Source organism: Lithobates pipiens, unplaced genomic scaffold (genome assembly GCF_037356315.1).
Source record: "Lithobates pipiens isolate NorthernLeopardFrog02 unplaced genomic scaffold, aLitPip1_a1.2 Scaffold_27, whole genome shotgun sequence".
NCBI lineage: Eukaryota > Metazoa > Chordata > Amphibia > Anura > Ranidae > Lithobates > Lithobates pipiens.
In genome coordinates, this window is record NW_027507788.1 from 41,239,881 (window position 1) to 41,259,652 (window position 19,772).

At 40.5% G+C, this 19,772-nt stretch overlaps 1 protein-coding gene across 3 annotated transcripts in view; it reads right to left on the reverse strand.

Moving 5' to 3' along the window:
* SCN4B (sodium voltage-gated channel beta subunit 4) overlaps positions 1–19,772 on the reverse strand; it is a 127,356-nt gene that overhangs the window by 23,358 nt on the left and 84,226 nt on the right. For all 3 annotated transcript variants that reach the window (XM_077456870.1, XM_077456868.1, XM_077456869.1), the window contains exons 3-4: positions 17,840–18,018; positions 3,822–4,065 (exon numbers count right to left, since the gene is read on the reverse strand). In XM_077456870.1, the coding sequence (XP_077312996.1) occupies positions 3,822–4,065; positions 17,840–18,018 (423 nt within the window). The remainder of the gene's footprint in view (positions 1–3,821; positions 4,066–17,839; positions 18,019–19,772) is intronic.

Below are 19,772 nucleotides of genomic sequence, written 5' to 3' on the forward strand. Positions count from 1 at the left end.
AAAGCACACACCTGTCTATATAAGGCCCCACAGTTAACAGTGCATGTCAGAGCACAAACCAAGCCATGAAGTCCAAGGAATTGTGTGTAGACCTCCGAGACAGGATAGTATCGAAGGCACAGATCTGGGGAAGGGTACACAAAAATTTCTGCAGCATTGAAGGTCCCAATGAACACAGTGGCCTCCATCACCCGTAAATGAAAAAAGTTTGGAACCACCAGGACTCTTCCTAGAGGGCCGCCTGGCCAAATGGAGGGATTGGGTGGGAGAAGGACCTTAGTCAGGGAGGTGACCAAGAACCCAATGGTCACTCTGACAGAGCTCCAGCGTATCTCTGTGGAGAGAGGAGAACCTTCCAGAACAACAACCATTTCTGCAGAACTCCACCACTCAGGCCTGTATGGTACAGTGGCCAAATTGAAGCCACTCCTAAGTAAAAGGCACATGACAGCCCATCTGGAGTTTGCCAAAAGACACCTGAAGGACTCACAGACCACAAGAAACAAATATCTCTGGTGTCATGAAACAAAGATTGAACTCTTTGGCCTGAAAGGAAGGTGTCATGTCTGGAGGAAACCAGGCACTGCTCATCACTAGGCCAATACCATCCCTACAGTGAAGAATTGTGGGGGTGGAATCATGCTGTGGAGATATTTTTCAGTGGCAGGAACTGGGAGACTAGTCAGGACCGAGGGAAAGATGACTGCAGCAATGTACAGAGACATCCTTGATGAAAACCTGCTCTAGAGGGCTCTGGACCTCAGACTGGGGCTTCCAACAGGACAATGACCCTAAGCACACAGCCAAAATAACAAAGCAGTGGCTACAGGACAACTCATTGAGTGGCCCAGCCAGAACCCTGACTTGAACCGATTGAATATCTTGGGAAAGATCTGAAAGTGCACCGACGCTCCCCATCCAACCTGATGGAGCTTGAGAGGTCCTGCAAAGAAGAATGGGAGACACTGCCAAAAAATAGGTGTGCCAAGCTCATAGCATCCTACTCAAAAAGACTGGAGGCTGTAATTGATGCCAAAGGTGCTTCAACAAAGTATTGTGCAAAGGCTGTGAATACTTTACTGTACATGTGATTTTTTTTTTCATTTTTTATTTATTTATGGGGTATTGTTTGCAGAATTTTGCGTAAAATAATGAATTTAATCCATTTTGGAAAAAGGCTGTAACATAATAAATTGTGAAAAAAGTGAAGCGCTGTGAATACTTTCCAGATGCACTGTATCCTAATCAGTCCAGGTCTTGAAGAGAAGCCAGTGCCGCTTTTAAAGTTGCCAGTCTTAAGGTGTCTTGTTTTCCTGTCGATTAAACTCTTTTCTGCATCTCATCCCTTGCTGTGTTGTCTGGCTACATCTCTTCTTGTTCTGGTTTTAGGGTTTGTCTCTGGTTATCACTGGCCCTGTCATCAGCCTGTGCACTCTAGCAAAACACTCCTGTCTTAACTTTTAGCACCATCTTCACCTGGCTAGACATCTTTTGCCTAAAACCTGAATGTCTGTAATGCTGGTTATGGCCACCAACAAGCCCCACCTAAGGTTTCAACTGCATCACCAATGACTCCAGTAAAAACCAGATCCTCCCCATGCCTCCACCTTGGCAAGAGCCTATTATGATCCTGTTGGTGGCTCTCTGAATCCTTGCAAATTCTGACTAGTTTGCACATATCTTACCTGTCATCCAAAATCTTAAAAAGGACAGGAATGAGGCGGGTGTGTACAATGCACTGTACATTCGTACATTCACTGCAGCACTGTACACCAGAAAGTAAAAGGCTAGGTTGTTTGATAGAAGAAACATGTAAAGTCCCATTTGCAAAAAGCTCTAGCTTACTTCAAACTATAGTTCAGTTTTAACACTTCACCATCCCATAAAATTAACTCTTAACATTTAACTAACCCAAGTTAAAGAAAGCACCTTAATCGCTGACCGGGACAAGAAACCCAACAACCCATAAAATAACCACTTACACTAAATCTCCTTCTGCAGTATGATAGTATGATCTTCTTATCCCCTTCTAGGAGCAGCTGCGCTAAAACTACGTAGGTTCTGGGAGGAAAAATTCTTGCACCCTACTGCAGGAGCCAAGAATAACTGATGCATTTTATTACACTGATTCTGCAACCATGTTCATATATCTGCATTGAGTGGTGCATCCCCTGGATAGATTTACAATTCAAATTATTCTATTTTCCATCACCTTCAGCATGAGAAGGTGCTTTAAGACACCAACTGAAATAATGTTTTTTTCTTTCAAAGCATTAGCAAAGTAGTAGTGACCACTGGGATCGTCCTCATTTAGTGCACAATGCAGTGGTGTAGTGTAAGAATACAGTTGTTGAAGAATTCTTAGTCTGCTTACCTTTTGTGGTCTGAAGTCAAGAGACTCACTACCTCAGGCTTTTTCTTGGGGTATCTGCTGGACTGTACTTGTTCAATTTGGTGGCCGGCCCTACCATGACAGTCTGCACTGGTGGGCACTGATAAGTATATAATTATCATGATATAAAATAATGGATGTGGGGGCCTTTTGGTGGCATGATTTTTTTTATGGGGGGGCAGAATATCATTGTTGGACCCAGGCAGCACGTTGTCTTTGGCCAGCCCTGGCTTGGATTGTTAAAGTAAGTTGACAAATAACAGACTTACCAGCAGGATCAACAGGTGAAAATAAATGAAAGCCTAAAAAAGAAAATGGGTGGAGCCACCACATCTAAAATTTGGTAAGCTGCAATGTAGTGAATCATTTTTTGGATTGAGTACTGCTTTAATTCTAGTTTATGCTGTTAGCAACATGTCCTTCTCCTTGACTTGTTCACTATACTCACCTGCTACCTGCCCAGACCTCTGGTCAGACTCTGTCTCCTACTCCACTTTGGCATGGTCTGAATGGTCAAATCTTGCCTGCCCAAAAATTCCAAAGACCACAATCTGGGAAATGATGTGCTACTCATTTCCAATCCCACCAGGAGATGTTCTCAAGAGCACCAGATAGTTTCAGAGCCTGGAACTTGATCCTAGCCCTCTGCCATCTGACATGGTAGCCAAAGATTCTGGTGACATCACATTGTATGACAGCAACAAAATTACCCACTCAGCATGCAGAAAGCTAACTATGACTGCACTACCAAGTACTTGAAAGGCCCCATAATGCCTTATTCACACCTATGCATTCTAAGGTTGGATTCACACCTATGCAGTTTTAGTGCTTTTTTCATTTTGTGTCCCATATGAAACCATTTTAAATGGACTGTAGTGCAAATCTGCAAAATGCAAAAAACACTATAAATAAATAGATGTGAATCCAGCCTTAGAGGGAATTCACAAAAGCATTTTAAATTTTACCAGCTACTTTGCGCTCATTTCAAAAATGATGTTGGACAAATGTAATTTTTATTACCCCCTAACCTGATTCAATATTTCACACAAAGAGGTTTGCTGGTCCACAACATTACAAAATCTGCCCTCTAACTGAGCTAAGGCCAGTCACACACAGATCAAAATTCTGGCAGTTCAGCAAGGACCGGTCAAATTTTTATCCATGTATGGGTAGGCTGGTTGTACATAAGTTAATCTATTGATCATCTGATCTGTACAACTAGCCTATCAGGTTTTGCCCAAACAACTGATCAGTGTATTAATAAGTCTCCCTGCTATCAGAATACATTAACACAGCAGAAGTGATTCCCTCAGCCACATGGAATGTGTGAATGGGGGATCAGGTCATTTTTATTTATTTTTTTGTTTAACCTGCTGGTTAAATGAAAAAACAATTGCCCCACCATAAAGCACTATACTGTGACACTCACACTTGTCCACCACTGTGAGAAAAATTGTAGCATTGCTTTGTGTGTCTTTTTCCTTTTTATTTTTCACAATACAAGTGTATCTTCCTGCATCATCAAAATCCACATCGCTCAATCGCAGTGTTAAATTGTAATCTTTGGTTTCATTGCTGGGTACCAGAGTAACTCGAGATTGGCGAAAACTTTTGTCGGCTATCTCAATGATTTTAGGGGCTGACTTCTTGTTCTTCAGAGTTCCCTTTTGAAGCTATGAATAAAACAGAGAGAAAAGACTAAATGTAAAACAATTCAATGAGTAGAATATCATACATATCTAATACTGTAGGCCTAAATGTGGCATAGATAACCTGCAGTAGGTTGTAACTATATATAAAGAGACACTGTCACCAGATATTTCTTTCAACAAAAATCTTCCCATAAGATTATGTGCACATTTAACATTTTATGCTGACTATTTACCTGTACAAGCCTCCCTTGTGTAGACATGTAAGGAGGTTAGGACTGCTGCTAGGTGCCGCCATCTTGGATGTAAGTAGCCCCAGCAGACTCAAGTGACAATCAATATAATTCCCCTTTGCACCTCCCCCAGCAGCTGCATGAAAGTTATGTAGGGAGGTGAGGGTATAACCAGCACATTTACACACTACAAGAAGAGGAAAGGGCTATGATATACAAATGAAAGGGGGTTATGCTGGGGAATTGGCATTTCCAGGAGTAGTCATTTTTTTTAACACGTTCAAAGGCGCTTTGCAAGTGAATACAACATAGTTTATGGAAAGCTAAAACACTGCAAGTAGGCACTTAAAATAAAAATGTCTATGTGTGGAGGTATTAACCTGTGCAAATGACAAAAATATTCAATAATGATGATAATAGTGTTAATGATAATAGGAGCAGCTCATTGTAAATACATGAGTAAAAAGAAAGAATTAATTAAAAGTTAATGAATTAGAACTGCGCTCTCTCAAAAAATATATTTTTAAAGTGCAAGTGCTTAAAGTGCATCAACCAATGTCAGCAAACACAATCATATACATATAGTGTAACAATTATGTGTAACGTCCACAAAATATGTAATCGAGTGTCCAATCAAAGTGAATGACATTTTTTGATCATTCACTTTGATTGGACACTCAATTACATATTTTGTGGACATTAGACATAATTTTTACACTATATGTATACAGGGCTCAAGTCCTGCGGGAACGCATGGGAACGGAGTTCCTGTACTTTATCCACAACAGGAACTCTGTTCCCGTTAGCAGCCATGTCCTGCAAGACTTTGAAGTATGCAAGCTGTGTGGCAGGTGCTACACTAGCAGCCACCGACACAGCTCGCAATAGTAAGTGCCGCACACCAAGGGTGGACTGACCATTCAGGCATTGCCAGTAGGGGGCCCCATGACAGCATTCCGCTTTGATCTACCTGTCAATCACAGCCAACTGATGGGTAGATCAGGTCCCTGCTGCTAAGAGATTGTATTTAGTCAGACCTCTTGTGATGCGCTCCTCCCCGTCAGCTCCTCCTGATTTTCTGTTTCCTCATCCCCCCCCCCCAGTCTCCTGCATACTTGCTCTGTGTGTCCCGCTGAACCCCCCCCCCCCCCCCCTCCTCTATCTTCAGTGCCATATGATGAGAGAACCCAGAGGAGGAGCACATCTATTCTGCTCACAGGACATGCAGGGAGAGAGGTGAGCTGAGGGAGGAACATCAGTTTGGGGTGGTAAGCTGAGCACAATACCTTGCAAAGTTTAATGCCAGGAGGGAAGTTTATGTGGAAATATGTGAAGGTTTGGAATAGCAGCGAGTGTGTGTTGGAGCCCTGCAGAGTTTGCAGCCCCCCAAGGTAACATACATCTCCTAAGCAGGAACACATCACTATCTCCCCAAGCATTCTGTCCAGATAATGTGCAGTTAATTTATGACCTTTCGGTTTTAACCTATGTTATCCAAACTATGTTCAATGAAAAGTGTAAACTCACCACATAAACACTCAATATACAAAATAAAATTCCCCAATAAAGATCAGAACATGATGTTCACATTTGCATGGAAGCACAATTGAATGAATGCTGATTATTTGGAGAATTACCGTATTTATGTTTATCGAGGCTTGTTTTTCTTTATGTACTAACAGTTAAGCTTCATACACACAATACAAAAATTGGATGGAAAATGCCACTTTTGAAGTGTTTGTGCATATGAGCATATCATTTTTTTTTTTCATGGAGGAGTGGATCTTGGATGGGAGTTCCCACACTTTTTTCCCTAGGACTTGACCCCTGTATGTATATGATTGTGTTTGCTGACATTGGTTTAGGCATTTAAAATACTTGATGTTTCTGTGCTTTTACCTGCAGTTTTTTACGTTAGTGACAGGGTCCATTTAACAGGGCCCAACATCAACATTTTTATAGGATCCTTTTGCTTCATAAGCCTGATTGTCAATTCACACTGTGGCATTTAATAATAATTACAACACAGCCTACTAGCAGCTTTGACATCAAAATGATAGAGATACTTGGACTTTATATGCATTTACTATAACCTAATTATATCTCAAACATTATTCTGCCTGAATACTGGTCTCTCTACAATGCTTGAATCCACAGTGATCATCAAGTTTGCTAGCAGATTGAGCTCTTGCTCACACTTTAGAGGTTCTCCCAGGCCGAATTAAACCCTGTTGTCCCCAGTGAATCAGAAACTCAGTGCAGAAATAAAATTCAAGTAATTAGCTTCATTCACATCACTACATATAAATGACATGTTTATTTTATAAAACCATCACTGTTGCATTTCAGTGTATTTTGTATTTGTGTGTTACTATCCCACAGGAAAGGATGGTGAGTTTTTTTTTTTGTTTTTGTTTTTTTTACCAAACCTGATCCCACAGGAATTAATAACTTTTTTTTACCAAACCTATATATTGGGAACGTTAACTCTTGAAAAAAACTCAACACTATATAATGAAGCGTTAAATTGCAGTAAATGGAATTTGATGTGAATAGGCCTGCAACCTATTAAAAGCAGAATGCCAGGCGCATATTATATAACAAAAAAAGTTATTGCAGTTATATGCTAAAAAATAAATAAATAGTGTGCTGTCCCTTTAAATAATTGAGTTAGAGTGTGACATCATCAAATAGTTGCGTTTTGGCTGGTTAATGCGGCCAAAATTTTTTTGTTGTACTGCTTGATTCCATTCACCTACATATAAGTGCAATACTTTTTTAATAAAGAATGTCTGATGGTACTGCACTGTGAGGTTTCTCCCTTTTTGTGCTTCACATATATGATTGCGGTTGAGTTGCATTTTGGAACAGGGGCTGTGACATGCTTTGTTCCATAAAAAGATTATACCAACACACTTCATTGATGAGATGATTTAGCCATCCGGGGGTCTGACAGTGAGAGTGCCCACCTTGCTCTTGGATATAATAAGCGCTTTTGATCTCTGTAGTTTGAGATCATCTTGGTTTGATAAAAGGCCCACTGGAGCACTTTTTTTAATGGAAGTTTATGAGCACAGAGCATTTTACTCTGATTTATCATGGACTATATGTTTATATGATTTTTTTTTTTTAAAAAGTACTATTTCACTTGGGTTATTTATTGTGCATATGAATTTTTTGAAATTGGGTTGTATTTATTATTTGTGTACGAGCACTGAGTTATGAATTAGTCAATTTCTTTGTATATGTATTATTTAAAGGGACAGCACACTTTTTTAATACCGTATAGCATGTGAACAGAGTCCAGTATTCAGGACATGTAAGTTACAGTGGTCCTGTTATCATCCTTGGAGCCAAACGCAGGGATCTATTTTATTTTTAGCATTGCAATTATATGTTCACATAAAATATTAAATATATTTTTAAGTGCATCTAGTGTAAGTACCTGTTTTTTTTTCTTATCAGCCTCATGTACTCCTCTCTACAGCAACATATAGGGAGAGAAAGGGTCAGTACTAAGGCCAGGTTCACAGAATGCACTTCAGTTTTTGTGCAATGCAATTATATGAACATTTTACAAATGTCTTTCCGGTGTGCTCCCATTGACTTCTATTAGACCATTTTCTGAAAGTGCATCAGAGATGCAGCACACAGGACTCTGAAGCCCTTTCATGAAAATGCATAATCTAATAGAAGACAATGGAAGCGTACCTAAAACTGTGTATAAAATGCAATACAAGTGTGCTTCACCCACACCACTGTGAACCTGGCCTTAAGGGCCAACCAGCAGTGCCATCTTAATAGCATCATGGGCCTCTGGGCAAAGTAATGCACTAGGGCCCCTCCAGCCTTCACCAGGTGTCCCCATCACGTACCCCCTTACATCAGGTTCCCCTATCAGAGTGCCCATATATATCAGGTTCCCCCATTACAGTGCCCATATACTGTACATTGACATGACATCTCCATGACAGTGTCCCCTTATACATCAGGTGTTCCCATGATAGTGCCCCCTTACCTCAGGTTCCCCCATCATAGTGTTCCCTTACATCAGGTCCCCCCCATCACAGTGTCCCCTACATCAGGTTCCCCTTGAGATTTTCCACATTTTGTCATGTTACAACCAAAAACATAAATGTATTTTATTGGGATTTTATGTGATAGACCAACACAAAGTGTCACATAATTGTGAATCGGAAGGAAAATTATAAATCGTTTTTAAAATGTTTACAAATAAATATCTGAAAAGTATGGCATCCATTTGTATTCAGCCCCCTTTAATATCCCTAAGGCTTCATGTACACTTGAACTACTTTGACCGCCGGACCTGGGATAATGCAAAATGCGGGAAAATCATGCCGGAATTTTACGTGTTTTGTGGCCGGTGGTCAAAACGTACCAATCCTGAGCGTGATCCTTCTGCGCTCAGGAGAGGGAGGTTAGGGGAGGTTGAACCTCCCTTAACTGCAGCAGCTCCTAAACAATCCCAAAAGCCTATGTGCACCTGGACACATAGGCTTTTTAGTAGTTGAGTTTAGAAGCTTTGGCAAAAAAAAAAACACCAAAAGCTCCAGCTGCTAGTGTACATGGATAGGAAAAAGAGGGCGCCAACCTGTAGTAACTGATAATGTAAAGTGGAAAATAGAAGTAGGGGGAGTGGGGGAAGGGAAAGTGAATATATAAAACCTAAAACACTAAAAACACAAATAAAATTCTAAAAAACAAACTCACTTTGGATGTGAAGGAGAGAGCAGCTAGTCATTCATGGGGAACGGTGGGTCTTGGACCGATGCAGTATAGAGCAGCTGGTGGAAGCCAAGTATGGTTGGTGAAGTTGCAGAAGGTTGGGATGAATGACTGCAGCTGGGGGGGGGGGTGGGTTTGAGACTAAGCTGGGGCTGATGGATAGTGTGAGCAGTGCGGTGGATGGCAGGCAACACCGATTGGACTTAGAGTAGGCTTAACGGTGGAGTATCAGGCTGAGTGATATGGTCGAGTGGTCAGGTAAGAGCCAGAGAGCTGTTTGTTTACCGGCTCTGTATGGAAAGGATGGTTCCAGACAGGAACGACAGTGCTCTGTAACAAGGTGGAGGCTGAGCAAGGCTGTGTATTGACAAAAATCAGGGGTGCCAGATACCTTGCATGCGAACGTGCAATAAAAAACAATGGAAAAATGTATTGAAACTTTGTTGGTCTATCATATAAAATCCCATACAAAATGGAAAATTTCAAGGGGTATGAATACTTTTTCAAGGCACTGTATTTTGAATATTTTGTGAATAATTAGGACTGTGGTTGTGAAGTGTTATTCTGTTCTCTGTATTGACATTATTTTAAACCCAATACACTGTGGTAATGTGAAAAAAAAGATCACAAAATATACTATTAAACTGGTATGTCACTGGCCACTTCAACCAGTGCAGCCTGCTTTAAATGAAGTTGAGGGCTTTAGCTTTATTTTAAAGAGTAAACTTTTTATAGCTTTTAGATCTGTTGTGGCTGCTATTTCCACCAATTCATGTGTATTACTGCTGCATAAGAAAAAAAAAAATCAGGCGCCAAGACACCAAAAAATGCCTGATTTAAGATTTAAGCCAAAATTAATTTAGTTAACTTAAAAAATCAAATACATTATTTCAAATTTTTACTAAAATATATTTCACATGCTACAAGTCACTTTTTGTATAAACGCTCAGTGGGGTTGATTTACTAAAACTGGAGAGTGCAAAATCTGGTGCAGCGCTGCATGCAAACCAATCAGTTTGAGCCCTGGTTCACATTGGTGTGATTTGACATGTGCAGAAACCTGCAGATGTTTGTGAAATCGCAGCCAAAATCTGGACAGACATGTAGGAGTGACATTTTTCAGCTGTACTCGCACGGCTTCATTCCCGCAGCTCAGTGTGAACCTGGGCTCCAGGTTGTTTTTTTTTTTTTGTCAAAGCTTAAAGTGGTTGTAAACCCTTACAAACCACTTTGACCTACAGGTAAGCCTAGATTAAGGCTTACCTGTAGGTCCAAGCAATATCTCCTAAACCTATATGGTTTAGGAGATATTTGTCCGAAAACGGGCACCGCTGTCTACGGCGCATGCGCCGTAGACAGCGGCGCGCAGGCGCACTGAGCGCGGCATTTCCAAGAATGGAGCTGCCGCGCGAGTCAACTCCCGTGCGCATGCGCGGGAGTGACGTCATCGCGGCTTCGCCGAATGACAGCGGCGGAGCTGCGAGACGCCACCAGCAAGATGGATGCGGCGGACTACAGGGGACAGCGGTGACTTCGCTGGCTCCTGTGTCAGGTAAGTGGCACATAATGGGCTACTATGCGATGCATAGTAGTCCATTATGCTTTGCCTTTGCAGGGAATGAAAGAGGAAGTAAACCCATCAGGGTTTACTTCCTCTTTAATTGAACAAGTTGACGTTAGAAGCTGATGGGCTACCATGCACAGCTGCATGACATCTTGCACTCTCCAGTTTTAGTAAATCAACCCCAGTGTGCCATAAAGACTTGTATTATCTATCAGCAGTTATAGAATATGCTTTCTCTTATATGGTTATTACATTATATCTATTGCATCCTTATCCATATGATGTAACATCTATGCAATCTGATACAGAGAACACTTACCCTTGTGACCTAAATTATCGCTTTAGTTATCAACTAACGTTGTTATACATACTGTACACTCACATGGGGATAGAGGTCTGATTTCTTTAATACTCAGTTTGGTGATCAATAATGTGAACAACAGTATGAGTGAAACCATGAGTGAGGTGAATTTTCGTTTTATCAAAGGACTGGGCTGGGATGAAAGACCTCTTGAAATATTATGCGCTCTCTTGTTAATACTTTGTATATGAAAATTTAAGACAAAAATAGCCTGTAATAACACAGAAAGACCAGGCAAAAACCATATAGTAGCCTCTGCAGATGTTCCTGGCTTTCAAATTATGACTATATCTGTGCCAAATACTAGCAGTTCTGGATGTACCAATGCTCAAAAGGGGTAAAAAGGAATGATTTGAAGTTCTCCACCCACTTACCTATAAGCAGAGACTGAACGCCTTGTTTTTGTTTTTTTATGCTGGAAGTGAAGATGTATAAATCTCTTCTATTGAAAGAAGGCAATGCTTTATCCCACAATATTTTATAAGTAGGCTTTACAGTTCTCCTGGACTCACAAGCATTATATCATAAAGCCAGTTTACACTGATGGGGGCTGTAAAATGATCTGGATACACTGATGGCCAAAAGCAAATGATCTACATGACTCCACTCCCTCATCCATAAACCGAGACCAAGCTCCTTAATTTTTGGGTCTGGTGCTGGAAGGTGCTGGTGCTATTTTTAAGATGGCAATGCTCTCAATCTTGTAGAAGTGGGCTTTTTGGTTCCTTTTGTACTGCCTCACAGTGATCTTAATCGTTGTACTGTTCCTCCATAAACAGTATATGAAAAAAACGAAAATACAAGTTTTGTAGGATTGATCCTCAATCTCTCCTAGTTCAGAAGCAGAACAGATGAGGTGGGGAAGTGTGGCGACTATGGGGTTTTCATGCACACGTTAAAGAGGAAATTCGCCTTTATCAAAAAAAATATAAAGGCACCTTTAACCACTTTCAGACCGGACCATTTTGCTGGCTTAAGACCAGACCACTTTTTGCGATTCGGCACTGTGTCGCTTTAACTGACAATTGCGCGGTTGTGCAACGTGGCTCCCAAACAAAATAGACGTCTTTTTTTTTTCCACAAATAGGGCTTTCGTTTGGTGGTATTTGATCACCCCTGCGGTTTTTATTTTTTACGCTATAAACAAAAAAGAGCGACAATTTTGAAAAAAACGCATTCTTTTTTACTTTTTGCAACAATAAATATTCCCTAAAAATATATAAAAAAACATTGTTTTTCCTCTGTTTAGGCCGATTCGTATTCTTCTACATATTTTTGGTAAAAAAAATACGCAATTATTGATTGGTTTGCGAAAATTTATAGCGTTTACAATATAGGGGATAATTTTATGGAATTTTTATTAATATTTTTTTTTATTAGTAATGGCGGCGATCAGCGATTTTTATTGTGACTGTGACTTTATGGTGGACACATCGGACATTTTTGACACATTTTTGGGACCATTGTCATTTATACAGAAATCAGTGCTATACAAATGCACTGATTCCTGTGTAAATGACACTGGCAGTGAAGGGGTTAACCAGGGTGTGGCAGTGTAGGGGTTAAGTGTGTCCTAGGGGCGTGTTACTAACTGTGGGGGGCGTGGCTGTGTGTTAGTGAACATTGATCTCTGCTCCAATCACCGGGAGCAGAGATCAGTGTCATTTGTTGCTAGGCAGAACGGGGAGATGCTGTTTACTTCCGCATCTCCCTGTTCAGCCTCCCCGTGAGACGATCGCGGGTATCCCTGTGGCGATCAAGTCTGCATGACCTGCGACCGGACCAGTGGCGCGCACACGATGGCACGGCAGCATTCTTAAAGGGATGTACCTGTACGCCCATATGCCTGCCCGTGCCATTCTGCTGACGTACATCGGCGTGTGCCGGTCGGGAAGTGGTTAAAAATGTTTACTAATGGCAATTTATAAACAGAAACTTTTGCAACCCCTGAAAAAAAGTATGGAATAATCATTATTGTAAAATGTTCATTCAATTGCTTAATTCTGTAGAAAAAATACTGATCAAAGACATGCCTCAAAACTATTTTCATTTAACATTCCAACCTTCTGGCTTTGAGAAACAGTTAAAAAAAAAGAAAGAAAACTCTAGTCAGTTGCAACTGTTTTTGCAAATCAAGCAGAGGAAAATAATATGAAATCACTCAATTATAAGGAAAATATTATGGAATCACCATATACCTTGCAGTTCTAAAACAAACATCTGCATCAGATTACATCCTGAAAAAATGACGTCATCACCAATCAACATTTCAATTGATGGAATAAGAAAAGTGTCCAAAATCTCAATATAAACTTGTGGATTTGTTGAATATTTAATGACCGTCATCTCCCCCATGCCTTTATCACGTGTCTAAATTTAAAGTCATCATTGAAGTATTGAAATATGGTATTTTGTAATAAGAACTTGTGGTAAAAATGTATTATCATCTGTATTTCCAATATATATTTGAAGTTATATATTTTTTTGTATTATCACCAAATACTGTATATCTGATATTATTTAACACTGAATTTTTATCTAATAAATATATATATATTTGGCACATCGTTGCAATCTCTTGTCTTCAAAATAGCACGGATAAACAAACTTGATTTGTTTGTTTTGTTGAAACATTTTAAAATTTCCAAAAATGTTTGCATAATTTCATAAATATAATACTGTTTTAATATTTGACAATACATTTTATTGAAACAGCACCAAACTAAAGTTCCAACATCATCACCCTGCACAATGCAGATTGGTGATTCATCGCTGAATATCACTTTTATCGAGTCATCCACAGTCCATTAATGCTTTTCTTTAGCCCACTGTAACCATTTTTTTTCTGCTTAGATGTTAATGATGGTTTTCGTTTGGCTTTTCTGTATGTAAATACCATTTACTTTAGGCAATGTCATAAAGTTCAGTCACAGACATTGACTCCAGTTTCTGACCATTTGTTCCTCATTTATTTAGCATTTTCTGTTTTTAAGGCATATTGCTTTAAGTTTTCTAACTTGATGCTTTGATGTCTTCCTTGGTCTACCAGTACACTTCCCTTTAACAACCTTTCCATTTAATTTGTACTAACAAAAACCTTCATCAACACCTAAACAGAAAAATGCAAGGTTACAGTGGGCTAAAGAAAAGTGACTGGATGAAAGTGTTATCCAGCGACGAATCACCAATCTGCATTGGCCAGGGTGATGATGCTGGGACTTTTGTTTGGTGCCGTTCCAATGAAATATATGAAGATGACTGCCTGAAGAAAACATGCAAATTTCCACAATCATTGATAATACCAGGTTACACGTAAGGTAAAGGCATGGGGGAGATGACAGTCATTAAATCTTCAATAAATGTAAAAGTTTATATTGTGATTTATATTGCGATTTTGGATATTTTTCTTATTTCATAATTTGAAAGGATGTTTGGTAATGATGACTACATCATTTTTCAGGATGTAATCTGGTACGGATCTTTGTTTTAGAACTGCAAAGCACATGGTGATTCCAGAATATTTTCCTCAGAAATTAGTGATTCCTTATTTTTGTCTTGTACTTGATCTGCAAAAAAAACTGGTGGCCATTTTCTCTAAGGGCAGATGAATTAATCTCCCTTTAGTTCCTGGAACAATGTATATAATTCTAGATCTGCCCCCTGGAAAATGTAACAGGAACTTCACAGGATAAAGTTGGGAAGCCATGGTTACATCATCAGTGCCTCACAGAATCAGGATAATAAGAAAAACTGTCATTGTAGGTAAAAGGAAAAAAAGTTCAACTGATGAATATAAGATAATTTCATATCAGCATGCAGAGCTGTATGGGATTTTTAGTGATATTGGGGAAAGTTGTCACAAAACTGTGTTGTGATAGGACCACCACTGGAAAGTCATTCTTACTTTGAAGAAGTGGAGAAAACCTTTTCCTCAACAGTAATCAGTACACAACGCTACTGTCACAGTTCTACTTTGTCTTTCAACTCTAATCTACTAGACACCATGCAATTTATACAAATGGGTTGTTGAATTAAGACAAGTGCCACAGATGTGACTTTGATCAACCCACTGCAAAGCATGTCTTCAGCCTTGACCTGTAATCAACATACACTGGCAGCAAATACACTCTGTACTTACTTCATAAAATGAACCTTATTATACTGCTTTATCTGGGAACATGCTACTTGCCATTATACAAGTAGATATACAAAGAACATGCTCACAAACATTACTGCTTTTGTTTATGACTGGGGAGAAATCCTGCCATGGTAAAAGACTGTGACGCCAACATTTTGACTATACACAGGGCTTTTTTCAGCAGGAATGCAGGGAACGCAGTTCCGGCACCTCCAGAGCTGAATGTACAGTATGTAATGGCAGGAGGTGTTCCGGTGTGCTGGAGGGTCTATTGATGCTGGCTGCTGGGGATTTAATGTCACTGGATGGGATACATTTTTGCAGGGTGGGTCTATTGTTGCGGGGGTGGAGATCTTATGTTGCTGAGGGGTCAATTGTTGCTGGGAGGGATCTACAGAAAAGGGAGAGATCTAATGATGCTGGAGGGTCTATTGATGCTGACTGTTGGAGGGTCTGTTGATGTTGGCTGCTGGGCGATCTGTTGCTGCTACTGGGGGTCTATTGCCTGTTGCTGGGGTTGTATTTTGTTGCAGGGGGTCCATTGTTGCTGGGGGGGTCTTATGTTGTGAGGAGGATCTGCTGATAGTGGAGAGAGGGGTGCCCATTGCTGCTGGAGGGGGGATATTGTTGCTGCAAGGTCTATAATTGCTGGGGGCATCTATTATTGCTGGCGGCAGGGGATCTATTTCACTGCCTTTCTAGCTATCAATAACAAACTCCATAAAAAATTTCTTAGCACCACAAAATGATATTTGGTTCTGTAGTCTCTAAAAGGGGCGGTACTGAGAGGTAGGTAGGGTGGAAACAAGGGACGGTGCTCCAAGGTGGGTAGGGGGCAGAGACAAGGGGTGACTCAGAATTCCTTTGAGAAAAAAGCCCTGACTATACATGTTTGTGGTCAACAATGTTATACCCAAATACAAACATAGATACATCAACCAGACATAACCCTCCAAATTTGATCATGTTTGGCACCCATCGCTGGATACATTAATGACCTTAATTTGTTCTACGCTTGAGTTTTGTTCTTTCTTTTAATTACTTACTGATGACAGCCACAAGCACCTCCTTGGCAGCTGATTCTGCTAAGGTGTGTAATAAATCTATCTCAGTGTAGCTGCATCACTTCTGCACACTGTGCTTATTTGGGAATTAAAGGCAATTCCACCTCAGAGGTAACAGGATTTTCTTTAAGATCCAAGCAGCCAACTTGGAGATGAGTTATCCTCTTCTGATTCCCCTCTTCTTGCTGATACCAGTAAGCAATACATCTCTAGTTGCAGAGGAGCATGGGAGAGGGGGTTGGATCAAATCTCTACAAACCTGTTCTCTTCCCTCCAGTGTGTAATGTAAATGGGGTCCAGAGGTGGGGGAGCTGTGTAAAGGGGTCTAGCAGTGCCGTTGTGGTACACAGTAGTGACAAAGAGATATTGGGGAGTGCAGAGGGGAGTTTTTACATTTTAAAGTTTGGGGGATGTCAGATATAGGATCCAGCTCAGGTGCCAAATGCTCTAGGTACGCCCTTGCATTCCTCCTTACGCATGATGGAATATGTCCTAATAAAAATAAGGGGGAACATTTAGTAATGCAATTGCATCTCAAATCAGCAGTTTGCATAAATATATTGCGTGCAAATGTGCAGCATTAACCATTAGACGCAATGGTTCTGCAACCAAAGGAACTATCCACCTATTTTCTCTGTTCTGATGCAACTTTGATGCATTATCTAGTGATGAAATTCAACCTCACAACTGTAGTAGAACGTAGAAGTGCTATGGAGCACTTTAGAGACAAGTATAGTTAAAGAGGAAGTAAACCCTGATGGGTTTATTTCCTCTTTGATTCCCTGCAAAGGTAAAGCATAATGGACTACTATGCATCGCATAGTAGTCCATTATGTGTCACTTACCTGACACAGGAGCCAGCGAAGTCACCGCTGTCCCCTGTATTTCCGAGCGTCCATCTTCTTGGTGGGTCTCCGTGGGTCTCGCTGCTCCGGCACTGTGATTCGCCGGAGCAGCGATGACATCACTCCCGCGCATGCACACGGGAACCGACACTCGCAGCATATCGCCGCGATCTGCGGCTTACCCAGTGCGCCTGCGCGCCGCTGTCTACGGCGCATGCGCCGTAGACAGCAGTGGCTGTCTTCAGGTAAATATCTCCTATACCGTATAGGTTTAGGAGATATTTCTTGGACCTACAGGTAAGCCTTAATCTAGGCTTACCTGTAGGTCAAAGTGGTTTGTAAGGGTTTACAACCACTTTAAGTTCATTTTCATAGCAGATAGTGTATTCTATGAAATGCATACAAAAAATAAGTCTGACTATAAATTGTGTTTAACATAAAAAGCAACAAATTCATAACTACAACAAAAAAGTCCTCCACTGTATGCTCTGCTATTGGCACCATTTCCAAAGGATAGAATAATAGAGCCTATTTTTAGTTACAATATAATATAATATAAGGGACCAGTACTCTTAATAATTTGTGTAAATGTAAAGCTCTGCATGCAACAGAAAATATTACTCTCCTTCATTCTATAATTCTAAACAGTTATTTTTAAACACCTAAATCTTTGTTTTTGTGTAAATTGAGAAAATTACAATTTGTAGTCAATACTGGTATTTCATGCTGTACTAAATGTGTAGTGATGCAAATAATAATATGCTATATGTATAAATCTCCTTACAAAATTTTTTTGAATGTGATTAGCAACATTAAAAGAAATATTCCTCTATTTTAGAATGCTCACTTCCTCTGGCTTTGACGATTCATTGAATCTGTATTCCCATTTGAAAGTCACATCCTCGAACCCGATGCAGGTGGTAAATATGCAAAGCAGGTTGATATCCGTTCCATTCCGAGCTTTAACGTGAGGGTTCTTGCCTACGGATACTTCTAGTGTGAAGCAGGTATGAGCAAGTAGAATAGCTGTGGGTAGACATTAAGTGTTAATTAACATCTTTTATACAATGTGTTTAAGTAACAATATATATGTATTCAATTGTGTTTTTTAATTATGATGTCAAAGGTATCAAATTAATAGGCATAGTTCTTTTTTTCAGTAAAATTCAGTATGTTAAAATGAAAATAGTCAGAAATCAATAACCATATAATACCTTGTATGCTCTTGTGCACCGATATACAAATTTTATTAGTGGCAAAAAGATATTAGCATTACATGATTTAAACTGGACGTGTTACAAAAATAGCCTTACCATTTATAACAGTGGTCTCCAACCTGCAGCCCGAGAACAGGATGCCTGCATTTATCCGGCCCATGGTGCACTACTCATTCAGCTGATACCACTGATGGGACATCCCAATGATGGGACACTGACAGCATCAAAGGGTCACTATTCCTCCCATTAAAACCAATGATGGAACATTGCTTCCACTGGCCACAGTCCGGCCCACTTAAAGCCTTAAAGGGGCTGTAAACACTCGTGTTTTTTCACCTTAATGTATCCTATGCACTAAGATGAAAAAACTATCACTGTTTTTACTCACTTGAGCCTGTTCGCTCCCATGCCGTAGACCAGTGATGGCGAACCTTGGCACTCCAGATGTTTTGTAACTACATTTCCCATGATGCTCTGGTACCTTGCATTGTAGTGGAGCATCATGGGAAATGTAGTTCCAAAACATCTGGGGTGCCAAGGTTCGCCATCACTGCCGTAGACACACAAACCCTCTCTGGCCGGGGTCTTGGCTCTTGATTGGGTAGATTGATAGCAGCACAGCCATTGGCTCCCACTACTGTCAATCAAATCCAATGACACGGGCACTGGTGGGCAGGGCCAAGTCCAGCAAATGCTGGACTTGAGAGCACACCCGCATGGTAACCCCTGGGGAGAGCGCTTCTCCTAGGGGGTTTTCCGCTGTGGGGAGGAGCCTCAAGAGCCGTTGGGGGACCCCAAAAGACAACGATTGGGCCCACTCTGTGCAAAACGAACTGCACAGTGGAAGTAAGTATATGTTTTTTCTTTTTTTTTTCTTTTAAACAAGGGTTTACAACCCCTTTAAGGACAGTAAAGCTTAGTACACACTATCAGTTTTTTTCATTCAACCCAGGGGATTGAACAAAAAAAACTGGCAGCTTAGGTCAGAGCTGCTGTACTAACTATCCACTGTTAGTACAGCAATCTCCTCTGCTAAGCTATTGTGTTCTCCTAGGGGGTGCCCCCTGTCAGAACACTCTGGTCAGCGCTTTCTGGTAAGATCGCTGATCAGGAGCCAATCAGCTGCTGGTTTTCCAGCATGCACGCTCATCAGAAACAATGTCTCCTGGTATTTGGCCCGTTACTAGGCTTTAGCTGGCCCTTAGCTTAGAAAGTTTGGAGACCCTTGATTTATAGTACAGGGTCAAGATACGTTTCTTTCAACGAGTGTAAAAACACTTTTATAAATGGTGGTGGGAAAAAACATTTTGCAACCTATTTACTGAAGGGAGATGAGGAGAGTGGCGAGATGAGGACTGAAAGTTCTAAAACATGAAGTTAGGAAGGGTGAAAAACATACCCTGCATTTCATGGTTGATTGAAATATCCCCTCACTTTCTGATGACAGTTTCCAGGACCGTGAAACTGAAAGTGCCACCCAGACAGAAATTTTGATGAAACCTCTCAACAGGAACATGGGCAACAATGAAAACAAAAAAAAACTAACAAAAGTTATGACTTCTC